This window comes from Mytilus galloprovincialis, chromosome 11 (assembly GCF_965363235.1).
Source record: "Mytilus galloprovincialis chromosome 11, xbMytGall1.hap1.1, whole genome shotgun sequence".
In the NCBI taxonomy this organism is placed as follows: Eukaryota; Metazoa; Mollusca; class Bivalvia; order Mytilida; family Mytilidae; genus Mytilus; species Mytilus galloprovincialis.
In genome coordinates, this window is record NC_134848.1 from 20,466,999 (window position 1) to 20,481,698 (window position 14,700).

General features: G+C 30.9%; 1 protein-coding gene across 1 annotated transcript in view; it reads left to right on the forward strand.

Annotated features, from left to right (window-relative positions):
* Positions 1-8,011: 8,011 nt before the first annotated feature.
* Positions 8,012-14,700, forward strand: part of LOC143051848 (atrial natriuretic peptide receptor 1-like) — a 375,823-nt gene continuing 369,134 nt past the window's right edge. Inside the window, exon 1 of the mRNA XM_076224835.1 lies at positions 8,012-8,878. Within this exon, the coding sequence (XP_076080950.1) occupies positions 8,209-8,878 (670 nt within the window). The 5' untranslated portion in view covers positions 8,012-8,208. The remainder of the gene's footprint in view (positions 8,879-14,700) is intronic.

Genomic DNA, 14,700 nt, shown 5'->3' on the forward strand with positions numbered 1-14,700 from the left:
TTAACTGGTAAATACATTTGTAAGTAATAACTACTGTTAACTTGAGACAAACGGAAATACATGGGAATAATTAATCTAAATTGCCAGAACTCAAAACGTAGTAAACAAATTCTCATCACTCATAATGCTGTGCATCAGTAGCCTGTTTTATCTGAAATACACACCAGTGGTCCAATGCATTCATGTAGATAAATGTTTGTAAAGCAAAAGAAAAAAAAAACAACGCAAAACCCCAGAACAAACAGAAAAAGACCAAGTATTTTAGGAAATCAAAACGAAAACAATTCTATATTCGAACAGCGGTGTACTACTGTTGCCTTTATCTTTATAAATTTCGTGCATAAGAAGCGCTTTTGTTGATCTACATATGAAAGATATGTATATATAAATACGTAGCAGCGTTTGGAACTACAAGTATCATCAAAGGTGACATTCTTAGAAAAGTCTTAATTCATCAAAGGTCAATTCTGCCAGAAGGAGTTGGAACTTTAGTTGCCTAACAATTTCAGGGGCAATTTCAGAAACATGTTAAAATGTGTTTATATTCAATATAATTATTCGGCATTGTATAAAGACACTAGTGCCCTATCAAATATATTTGAATGAGCTTGAGACAAAGCATTTTTTACATGTATTTTTTAAGTTTTTGTACCGTAAAGAATATTGTGATATGCCAGGTACTTAATATTTTGAATGTTGGATATTATCAGACTAAGTATATTTAATAAATTGATTATATATCTTTTCAAATTATGCTTTAAAAAGGATATTATTTTTGTATCTGCTACTATGATTGGTCAAAGGTCCAGGGTTTGAGAAAAAAAATTATAGAACGAAGTCTGAAAACTAATTTCAGCGTCACTACTGGAAACAAAATAGTTATGTAATAAAACATATCACTGCAATATATGAGAAGTCATTTAAGAACCTTGGAAATGTTTTGGTATTAAAAATGTCATAAAAAAGATGTCATGCGTAACATTATACTAAGAGTGATCTAATGGTACGTGTATAATATGCACATGTATATAACACAAAAAAAACATTCTTATCGGCATTTAATATTTTTAAACCAAAACAAAACATTCTATATTAAGTTTATATGTTTTTCTAACACATTTACATAAAACTGTTTAAAAGCATAACGATCATGTACAGTGTACCACGTAATTCGACTTTTAAGGTACAAATATATTATGAGGTTCGTGAAGTGAGTTTTGTAAATGGCTGGGTTTTTTATCCATGATTTAAAACTGACAAACAAGACATTTCTTGAGTAAATCAATATCGTTATACCAGGCAGTAAATAGTTTCGACACTAATTGTGCATAATAAAATATATCTCAGAGGTTTTATGATTTACATCATTTAGTTATTGGTACAGCCAAAAAAAAAATTAGAATTTTTTGCAGATTCTTAATTTTATCAATTATATTTCAAATGAGATATATATTAAGAAAAAACAATGATATATGACACACTGTTTTGTCTCACTCCTTTTAACGGCCATGTACCATCGATAATAAATTATCACATGAAAAATGTGACTGTATAAAAAGACAGTTGCTTGACTTTACTATGTCTAGTACTTGTTTGTGTCTTATTGTCTATTTACCCATATCTTCTGTTCTTTCTTTGAAATATATGTATATAAACTTGTGACACTTGAAGAAGGCCATTTGTTGAGCCGAAATATTTGTCAGCACTATTTAATAACAACATTTTCGTATTATAACATCTTATATCAGTACCGTTGTGCAAATCTTTAGACTGATATAATTTTTTCCTTATCTGCATAGTATCGCCTATTCTAGACGATCCGGTACATAGTAAATTTGCTGGTTGGTCGTTTTTATAGACTTATATATATATATATATATATATATATATATATAAGTACGTCTGAGTCAGTGACAACCCTACAACAGATGTATCCATCGGATCGCCATCAATGATGGTGATACATGGCTGTGTACATAATGTATATACAACTCGTCTGTTGTATATATATATATATATATATATATATATATATATATATATATAAGAACCCACTTGTTTTATGTAGATAAAATACCTTCAAGTCACATCAATTACTTTTATTTGTCGTTTCTAATACCAATAACGTTTGATTTTATTAATCCGGCTACAATCCGTCACGTATTAGAATTGAAGAGCCCCGCTTGATCTAATTATAAATCTATTGCACAGTTTTGTCAGTTGTGAACAACACGATGATGCGTATTGATGGCATTTAAAGTTTCCTTAGGAATAATTTGTTAAGGATGCTTACACTTCTATAGTTTGTACTTGTTGGCTTTCCTAATTATGTCTTCTGTATCAATATATCCCGTGGTGTCATTTTACTTGCTTAGACAAGTAACATACTAGATATATATCATATCTAAACTCAGTATAAATTTATCAAGAGATTTATAGATATGTAATAGATACACTGAGAATATATTAACCATGAAGATATGAATGAAAGATATATAAGGTGACCGTCAATTGGACTGGACAAAAATTAAAAGATACAAATTAGCTACCGAAAGGATTTTAAAATATGTTAATAAGTGTGCGAAGTAAAGTTGAGTCGTGATTGAATATTACAGGTTCTATAAAAGTAAATCTAAGATGTGGCCTTCTTACTCGAGAGTTACTGATGAGACTTTCGTAGACAAAACTTAATTCATATATATATATATGATGAGTTTATTAATTTCCTATTGGTCAATATCACTGCGGGAGTGGGTATCTCCGCTAGTGTCAGCACATCTAAGTTGAGATTAATTATAATGTCTCTATAGAACAAGGTTTAATCCACCATTTTCTACGTAATAAAATATCTGCACCAAGTCAGAAGTATGACATTTGTTTGAGGTGTTTGAGCTTTTGATTTTGCTATTTGTGAAGGGACTTTCCGTTTTGAATTTTTATGGAAGATCGGTATTTAAGTTCTTTTTTCTTCTTTTCTTATGGTCATCATTATAAAATTACAGTTGAAAAAAAAATAATAAAAGTTTCAACGGCTTGCTATCGACAGGAAAAGATTAGCTTAACTGTATTTGGGTAAAAAAATGTTCCTTAATGTAGGAATATCAATGCTCAAAAACATAGTAGTTTATTTTATTGGCCTTTTCATATATTCTTTAATTCAGCTGGACTTATGTGTCTTTTGTGTATGAAACTAGCGTCTGGCGTACAAAATGTTAAGGCTTGTATCTGGCATGAGTTTATTTGCACGTCTTGCATTTTTTATTATGTCTGTATCTATATATCCTGTGGTGTAATTTTACTTACAAAACAAGATTTAAAACAAATTAACAACTGCTCATCCAATCAAGTTGCTAGAAATTCCCCTCAAAGTTTTTAAAGTGCATACTGTTTCCGTGTACTAAGTTACTGCATAAGTAACCGCAAGGTTTTTTAATTGCATTTTAATCAGGATATTTTGAGAGCAAACAAGTACCACCGGCTGTATTGGAACACAATTTCGTGTCTCAAATTATTTAATGAGCATATGTTATTAGTTTTCACACCATCAATTTTGTATATCAAAACATTAGCTATTTCTATATTTGGTTAACATAAATACATCTCAAAATTTAGTATATCACAGTAGCGAATTGAACGATATATAACTAATACACGTGAATCTGTCTTTTAAACTTCATTGTGCATATTTTTTACATGTGTCAAAATTATCTAAACATGAATGACCAAAAGCGTACAATTTTCGAGATTTCAACATCGAAAATCTACTGTTCTATCTTATTGACTAAAAATAAAAAAGTAAATTAACTCACGTATTTGTTAAATTGGGAGTGATGAAAACCCTTCTACAAACAGAGAAACAAACAAACATGGAAATAATAACGTTGCAATACATCCGAGCAAAGTCACGTGTGTCTTGGTATTGTGTTTTAAAGCATTCTTGTTACTTCAGTTTAAGAAAGACAAAAATATAAAATTAACTAAGTGATAAACAAACACCGAAAGGAAAATAAGTCTTTATTAATTTTCCGTTCTCAAAAAGAGTTTTCCGGTTTAACATTTACCAGAACAGTACTCAAACTCAAACATTTAAAAGCCAAATATATAAAAATACTTAAATGCATAATGAGCTGTATGACAAATTGGCCGTATAAAAATAATATTTATTTTTTTTTTGGTTCTAAAACATATCTTAAGGTATGAACGGGAATTTTATGGACAGTTAATTATAAAACGTATTATAAAGTGTATTCCTATGTATTCCTTTAAGTGATATGTAATTATATCGGTTTGTCTCATGTATTAATCAAATTCTTAACTGTTAGATAGGGTTAAATGTGAATTGGAATTAATGCGATTTTACTTTGTTTGTGTAGTTATCTTACTACAAATAGAACCAACATGAACAAGAAAGCATGGATGAACTCGTATGCATTGAAATATCGAGCAGTGGCTTAATTCCTATATATGTGAATCCTTTTGATCCAAACCGTAACACAAATACATCACCCGTCGAATTGTTTAATCATCCATTTTCTACATTTGAAATGCCTGTACCAAGTCATGAATATGACAGTTGTTGTCCCTTCATTTCATGTGTTTCGTCATTCGATTTTGCCATTTGATTAGGGACTTTCCATTTTGAAATTTTTTCGGAGTTTAATATTTTTTTATTTCACCTTTTATTGCACACAACAAATAATTATCATGACTTCGTTATCCTTGCAGATTAAACAAACAGGTGATTGTGGATGATATGGATGAAAACTCATCAAAGATGCCAGGATTATAATGAAACAAATTCTTTCTCGCTCCAATGTGTTGTTGCAACGGAAGTTGTTATTATCAAATGATTAATTACACCGATACTGAGTGATATTTAATTTTGTCGTATTGTAGGACTTAAAATTGTTAAATACAGAACTAAACCTTTGATTGACAGCTATTTGTGGATCAAATTGATTTAAAAGTAATACTTTATTATTTAAGCTTGGTAAACACGTGATTTATGGCCGTTTGTTACATTTTATAAATACTTTTACTATTTAAAATGGCATTTCAATCACAACAAAGCGTATTTTAGAGGTTTCCAACACATGAATAGTTTTTGAAATGATTTGATTTGATGACAACGTGGTGTTAAATTTCGAATAAAAATACACGTAGCCTTATAGAGCAAGAGTCATCATAGATACTAGGTTTACAATTCAGACGTGTTTTAACCTGCATACAATTGTGTGTGTAAAACACACATTTTTAAAGATAAAAAATGTCACATTTAGAACGAATAACCTGCATTTTTTACTACATAAAACTCAAATGTGATGTTCAAATCAAAACAGCTGTAATATAAAGAACTTGAAACTATTGGAAAAAAAATAAAAAAACTATTTGCTCAAAAAAATGTTGAATGAAAACCTTTTTTAATATACAACAACTTCTCTCGTTCATATAACAACATCAAAAGGAATTAAACTGCAGTATATTTACAGTTTGAAATAAAATGTTATAAGTCAGTGATTTCGATCTTTAAGAGATGACAATTTTTGCCGGGTAATTACCTTAATACTGCACAAGTTATTCAATGTCATAATTCAGATTTATGTAAATATATTAATCTGCATTTTTACTAGCTAAATGCAATCGAAACAGCTAAATAAAAAAATAGTTTATAGCAATATCTTGTGGCGTTTGAAGTACTATTTTATTATATATATTATGTAATATAAATGATATAAATTACATGAAGTAGAAAGAATAATGATTACCATGTTTGATATCAAGAATAATTAGTACGCCATGTGTGTGTGTAGTATAATGGTATAGAAAAATGTGTCCTTTAGAAATAACGATGTGGTGAGAGTCTATTATACAATTTCATTTCTCTGTTTATATAGTCTTCATGGGTGACATGTTTTATTTGTTATCATATAGTTTATATTGTACTACGATAACTTGAGATTAAACAGTTGACGAATTAATCATGAATACAATTCTAGCTATAGTTATTGTTTTCACTTTATTGTTATTATCCTTCACACCAATTTTATTCAGTTTGTAAGATTATCGGTCCAATTTACCGATCGGTCTTTCCTATTAATTCTTAATCCTGATTTTTTCTTTTACTTTGTATTTTGCTGGAACTAATAAATTACGTTCATTAGTATCGCACATGATATGACAGGAAAATTGACAAAGATACAACATGGTAGAACGTGATATTTGTATTAGTTGGTTTTGGCTTTAATCTAGTTACCAGTAAACGAAAATACCCTAAGACAGGTTATTTGTATCTATTGTATTTATGTAAGTTGTTTTTGTGGTTCGTGTCGTTTTGATTTGACGTAACGAAACTGATTTTTACCATTTTTTTTAACAGATCAGGTGAAGAGTTGATCACTCACAAAATGTTAAACACAGTTATAATTCTGTACATGCATCTGCCTGGTTAGCGCTATAAAACCAGTCAGGAGTCTTTTATTTAATGGTTGTCGTTGGTTGGTCCTAACTATAAGAAAATAAAACGGGTTTTTTTTTTTTCAAAAATAATCTATGCCAAATCTTTACAAAAATAAAGAATTTGAACAATAAAAGAATATTTTATTATTTTTACATAATGTCTTATGTGCCTAATATTTCAAGTCAACAGTAAATAATTATGAATTGTTATTGCTGGTACAATTAAATTAATCATGTTCTGATGATTATGCATGGCCACAGTTTAGCTATTTGAAGAATAAAAAAAGCAAAGGAAACAACTTATGTTAAATAGAGGCAACAGTAGTATACAGCTGTTCAAAACTCATAAAACGATAGAAAAAAACAAATCCGGGTTAAACACTAAAACTAAGGGAAACGCATCATATATAAAAGGAGAACAACGACACAACAGAAACACAACATTAAAATGTAACACACTCAGAAACGAACTAGACAAAATCCAATGAAAATAACAAATACATGACTTAGGATAGAAAAGTACCGGGACACGTTAAGAATGAGTATTCACAGAATCAAGCCAGTTATTAGACTGGCAATGTAAACTCATTATATACCACTGGAATATGTTACTAATAAGAGTTCAAATCTTCTTATGTTGATCAAGAATTTGGTTTGGATTTTCTATGGTAAATGTATGATGCTTATATAATATTGTATAACATGACCAGGTGTTCATTCCATTGTTGTGTGCTTCTTGATCTACGGAACTATGGAATCAACCACAAAAAAAAGGATTTACAAATAATTGACTTTAGAATGACAAACCGTCAGCTGAAATGCAATAACTTAGTACTTGTATATATTCATATCATACAAATTACTAATAGATATTTCTTACTTCTTTTTCAGTGGGTAATTTACCATACAACTGATTACGCCGAGGGCGGAATAAATACAAATAATTATTCATAGGACCATATCCCCTTAAAGCACTAGAACTATTCAATATAACTGATTCTCCAATTTACTGGAAGTATATTACTGTTGATATACTCCAAGGAAGAGTTTATGTATTATATATTATATACGTATGGCTACGTACAGTCATTTACAAATACACAGAAATGAATAGCTTGATTTCTCGTGCGAATTCAGATGTTATGCATGTCATGTTAAGTGAGTTTTTATAAAAGGATTAAGTATTATTTAGTGTGGATATATACGACGTTATGACAACTTTATGCTAGGTTTTACATAGAGGTGAAGGAACCATACAATATCCGTACCAGTTTTAAATATCCGGGTCTTAAGGGATTACAATGCAATCATGATATATGGAAATTTATGTTTTTGATTTGGAAACCATAGATATTCTATAAACTGTGTCAACGGAATTTATTCATTCCAACATTAAAAAAAGTTATATATAGATAAAAAAAAGGTAATTCTATAAAGGTTGAAACATTGGTCAGACCTTACAAATGTATATGTAAGACATTGTAATCCGCAGATGCTTGGATCGTTTTCGCTGAACTTCCAACATCCAAATTTCAAAGTTACATGTTGTTGGGAATACAAATTCAGATTCGATAATTGCTCTTATACTTTATTCTTAAGAATTAAGGATAAATCTTGTTTTATATGTGTGACAATTACCAGAAGCTTTGAATGTTTTACTGAAATATTATGGAAATATTAATGGTGTAAAATAGTGAAAATGTACATACTTTAAAAGTGATAAAGGTGCTAAAATTGTGCATTCAATAGAATATGGATATCAGGAGTATACTTCCGGTTTTAATGATGCAAGTACTATGTGTATGCGCCAAACAAATAAAGAGTATTACGATAGGTACTATTCTGCCCGAGGATAATAGCCGACTGTTTTCAATTAATCGAGTAGAACCGGCCATGGCAATCGCCTTAGAAAAAGTAGTTGGTGAGTTGGGAATAATTACAGACCGAAATATAACCATTCATTTTGCAGATTCAAAATGCAATGTGGCTGATGGTATCAATGAAGCTATAAACTTTTTTGTTAAAAAAGAAGTTGATGTGTTTTTCGGGCCATGTTGTGATTACGCAGCCGCACCTGTTGGTAGGCAAATACACTACTGGAATATAGCTATGGTGACGCCTGGTGCCATGGCGCGTGATTTTGCTGAAAAACAACATATGTTCAATTTAATGACCCGTGTTGGACCTAATATGAATTCCCTTATTAACTTCGTAACTACAATATTTAAGACTTTCCATTGGAATAAAGTGAACCTACTTTATGACCCCGATGGTCAAAGTCACATTGTTAACAAGTATTGTCACATTGCTATAGATGGTTTACACTATGGGCTTACGCTTCAACAACAGCACTACTTCAAGTTTGATAACATCAATATGATATTACAGTCGTTTACAGAAAATATCGGCAAAGAAACAGCAGGTATGTACATATTAGTCCACTGAAATTCATATACATGGGACTGAACATTTGTTCGGTTTTGGCCGATGTTTGGTTTTATCAGGTTCACAACGCATACAACTTGATATAACGGTGCGAATGAACATATTTGGTTTATACAGGTTTTCGGTTTAGGGAGGATTCGGTTTAGCCGGGTTTCACTGTATAGCAATTTTTTTCTGTGAAAGAGGACGAAGTCGGTATCATTATCGTGGTAACCTTTGGTTATCAGATATACAAATTAACAAGTTAAGTTTCATATAGTGCATTTTTGGGGGGTTCAGACAGTCACCCTGTCCAGTACTGATATTGACATGCTTTTACACCCACTGATAGAGAATATCGGCAAAGATTTCCTGGTAATTACAGTGACGTGAATAAGTAAAAAAGTAGGTCATGTTTGGAAGAAATATTATTCTATTGTTTCTTATCTAAACGTTTTCCGCAAGACGAAAGTTCAAAACAGAAAAAACAACGTTTAAAATATTTTTTTTCAAATACTTTCATTGGCCTTACTCGCCAATACAAATTGCTATGTAGATGCCCTTTTTCACCTCCACGTTAACACAGTTTCTTCGAAATCGAACTAAGATATCAAAGATATCAAAGATAATCCTGGTACCTTTGATAACTACTATCATTACCTAAATACAATTTGGAGGAACTAAAACATTTTTCCATAAGTAACGGAAGTCATTTGACCTCACAAATTAAAGGAATTGGTTTTTTTTTCAAAGGCTTTTATATCAATCGATAATTAAGTTCCGAAACTTTAAAATAGAAAAAGCTAACGATTAAAAGAAAAGCAAATATCGATGGTTTACTTTTTCTGTCAGAGTGCTATGGCTGAGCAAAAAACAATAATTGCACAAAACATTATGATATATACAATAGCAAAAATGGTCTTCCAAATTGAACATTTGATGTATACAAATACGGAACAACTTTGTAATGTAAATGTGTGCTACGCAGCTAAGCATTGCGCTGTTCAAGTGTGTCATATAAATCCATGGTACGCAGCTACGCAGAGTACTGTTCAAGTGTGTTGTGTAAATGTGTGTTCGTGGCGACAATGTACGCAGTGCATATTTCAAGTGTGTAATGTAAATGTGTGTTCGTAGCTACGCAGTGCACTGTTCAAAAAGAGGGACGAAAGATACCAAAGGGACAGTCAAACTCATAAATCTAAAACAAACTGACAACACCATGTCCAGTGTGTATTGTAAATGTGTGTTACGTAGATACGCAGTACATTGTTCAAGTGATTGAAATAGTACACAAGATTGTTTTTGTTTTGTTATTGTTAAGTAAATTATAATGTTAGATTCTCCTATTGAAGGTGTCATGTATATTAATTTCTAGAATGCACATTATGTTACTATCAAAACTATCTCTGGTCACTAAATATCTTATGAATATAAGAATACATTTTCATATTGAATGTTTTGGGAAAAGACAAAACTAGACATAAAACATATGACAATAGAAGTTCATTTACACAGATGTTTACATAGTTTACATAATCTTGATAGAGGGTTGTTGCTCACAAGGAAGCTATTAAATCAAGAGTTCCAAATGGTGAAGTTGAAATCATCTCTTCGTACATTTTACGGATGCCATCACGAGTTGGTTGACCGTTATGAAGTAACCGTTTCACAAATGATATCGGATATGTTCCTTACGTCGTAACTACAGTCCCCTTACCCCTTCATGAATGTGACCTACCGAATAAAACAAGTTACCGGATTTGTTATCTCATAAGCAACACGACGGGTGCCACATGTGGAGCAGGATCTGCTTAACCTTCCGGAGCATCTGAGATCAGCTCTAGTTTTTGTTGGGGTTGGTGTTGTTTATTCTTTAGTTTTCTATGATGTGTTATGTGTACTATAGTTTGTCTGTTTGTCCTTTTCATTTTTTTGCCATGGCGTTGTCAGTTTATTGTCGATTTATGAGTTTGACTATCCCTCTGGTATCTTTCGTCCCTCTTTTACACAGTTTAAATAGTCCTCAAAATAGACATAGTTTACAAGTATGGATGCATATGTAATTGAGTTAGTCTTACACCTACGTCGTTTGTACCCATAAAGAGACCTGTCATATAAGGGAAGTATGGTTATCAGCGTCAAAAGTTTAATTTAGACAAAAGAACATTAGGATTGCGCTAGCGCTAGGATGAAATACATATAGTGATATGAGATTATATTTGAACACTGGTGTACTACTGTATAAAAATAAAAAAAGAAGATGTGGTATGATTGCCAATGTAGCCTTTATATATATATAGTTTACATGTGTACTTCATTAAACCATTGTGTCTAGAGACGTGTTTAAAGGCATTGCTGTTATCATACAGTTCAATTCATTTCTAGTAAATACTGATAAATAACGAAATAAACGCATTGACCTATAACGAACAAATTCGTGTTCCTAAGAGTTTATCAAGTTAACCATTGTACAAATTACGACATATTGATACATCTTATGACCAGATATTAAGTTTTGTTAAGTTGTTTATCCCTACGGAAAACAACAGACAACGCTGTGTAATGGACCATCATGATTGATAATGGTTTAACACAGTGTCAAGGAAATTTTTTAAATCTAATAAATGAGATGCATTGTGATGTGAATGTATCCGGCAGTAATGGTCACGTGGTAATGGTCTTCATAAACATTTTGATTCATGATTTTTTCATTTATTTTTCTTCCCATGGGAAAACGTTATCCATTCATACATTGGTACAAAAATGGTGAAAGTTCGTTCTGTAGCAAATACGTTATTGCATTTTCATGTCGATAGAAAAGTTATAAATTCAACAAATGATTTTAAGAACATTTTTTTCTGAATGCATTTTTAGCTTCTTTTTGTACAGTTTCCCAATTTGACGTGTATTAATTAAAAAAAAAAAAAAAACACTCTGCATTATTGGTAATAATTTTGCCATATTACGAGGTTTTTAAGTTATTTTCCTTACACCATTCTTTTAAGCTCTTTTCCTTAATTGGCCAAGTATAAAAAATCAAACAAAATGTATTTAAAAAAAAAACATGCACTTTAAACTAAAGATCTAGACAGATTGCGTACTGCCTAAAGACACCCAATTTACCCGAAAGATGTTCACAACTCTGTTTCAAAATAACATGCTTTTTTAAAGATTGATGGTGTATACATAAACGAACTAGATAATTTAAGCAAAACAAAATGAAATAGAAGCCATTTTCAATTTAGCGGGAAATATTTCTCTCTCGATTTTTAATACATTTAACATTTGCATCATTTTTTATTTCCAAAACTACGAAAAATTAACAAGGGTTTTATAAGATCATTTGAAATATGACTTTTGAAACTTTATGTTATAAAATTATGAAATAAAAAGAACGGGTTAACAGGCAAACATTTTGAATGGATAAAACTAGTGGATTCCGAAAATGGAACTTTAGATGAAGACCTACATCTTCTGTAATAACATTCCAGGGATAGGCCCCTATTGTGATGATGTTTTTGATAAATATGTCACTTTGCCCTTACCACATACAGTTGTGCCGTTTACGGATTAATAAAATAAACTTCTAATGAAATATTAATATATCATATAAAATTTGCACATGTCATTTTAAAATAGACGTTTAATATGAAAAATTGACAAATAATTATTAGCTTGCATTAATTTATACTCAAATAAAAATATTGTAACTTGTTACCAAATTGCCCCCGCGCTGTATAAATTAGAAATTAAATTGAGTGTGACAACGTGCTATTATAGTATAATAGTATAATAGCCAAAGTATAGTAAACGTCCTATATATCCTAAAAAATGGGTATGAAAGACTTCTCTCAAATGGTCCCAGAAGTTTTGCATTCCAATGTGTTGATGTCATAACATTAAAACTAAGATAAAAATTCATGATTTGTCATTGTAAAATTCCTAGAAAAAGGTAAAAATTCCATAGCATTTTGTAAAAATTGTCAAATCAATAAACTGATGATATATAATGACAAGGGAATTTGGCACTATACATTTGTTGAATCTAACCAAGTTTGGAAGCTTTATGTCAAATAGTCTCTGAATACTAATGTTTATTTGGACGGGCTGATGCAGACCATTGTCATACCCCCCATGACACGACGCACATACGACAAACACCCTGTCAATGCGACAGAGTCATATAAATCATAGTGACTAAAACATCATGATTTTGCTTTGGTAATTTATATTACCATTAGTTGATCTGATCAGGAAAAAAACGTTGTGCTGTTATATAATTATACTTATACATATAAGTAAAGATAAGAAGTCGTTTTAAGGAGGGACGAAAGATATCAAAGGGACAGTCAAACTCATAGATCGAAAATAAACTGACAACGCCATAGCTAAAAAAGAAAACGACAAACAGACAAATAATAGTACAAAAGACAAGACCTAGAAAACTAAAGACTAAACAACACGAATCCAACAAAAAACTTGGGGTGATCTCAGGTGCTACGGTAGGGTTGAAAATTGCCCAAGTGTAAATTAGCTCAAATGAAATTTAGTGGCTATATCTCTTAACAACTAAATCAATTCGAAAGTATCAATTTTGTTTTACCAATACAACTGTTGCGTATTGCTGACTATTGAATAAATTGATTAAATCTGTTCTTTGATCTTCAATTAACAAGTATGATTATGAAGCATTAAAAATACATATCAACTGATTGGATTAGATGATCAAATTCTTTGATTTTTTGTTATTGGTGTTGACATAATCGAAATATTATACAGCACATTGCTTACATAATCTGCATGCTTGTTAAGTGTATGAGTAGTATAAGAGTTAAATCGGAAAATAACAGAGATTTATTAATAAACAGTCGGTCTGAATAACAGAATGTAACATTTTGCTGTTAAATTAATTCCATCAGTAAATATTGAACCGGTTATCGTGAATTGAGTATTTTAATCAGACTACTAATCTAGTGAAGTCTACTAATAGTAAAAAAAGAAATACGGGACCCTATACACACTGTGCGGGACAGATTTGTCATTCCAGAATTGGCTTTGTTATTTTACAAGACAACAAACCAAAGTGTTTGTCAATAAACTCATTATAGGGACGAGGATAAATGATAACTCATTATAGGGACGAGGATAAATGATAACTCATTTAGTAAAATATGTTTCAATGTTTTCCAACATGCTACTGTTGTCACTCTTGTAACTGCAATTATTTCAAGGATATTTTCGTTGAGAAATTTTAGAAATTGAAATGGAATATGAGCTCCCATGGGAAAATGTAAAATTCAAAAGGGATCATTTATTATCCTCCCATGTATACGATAATAACATTAACGGTACCTATTTTCCTGCACCAGATGCGCATTTCGACAATACATGTCTCTTCAGTGATGCTCGTGGCCAAAATATTTGAAATCCAAAGCTTATATAAAAGATGAAGAGCTATATATAATCCAAAAGGTCCAAAAAGTATAGCCAAATCCGTGAAAGGAATCAGAGCTTTGCATGAGGGAGATACATTCCTTAATTTTTAATAATTACTAATATTTTGTAACAGCAATTTTTAATAACATAAAAAAAACTGCTGACATTTACATGTACGCCCTCTGGTGGGTAGTTGTCTCATTAGCAACCATGTACAACTTCTACTTCATATAATTGAGTTAATTTCGCCAAAAAAAAATTAAACAGTGTTAAACTCAAGTTTCAATAAAAAAAATTGTAAGGACTTCAAAAAACATTTTCAAAGCTGTTGTTCTGTGAATTTTAATATAGTGGAAAGAATTTATAGAAATGATATCTTTT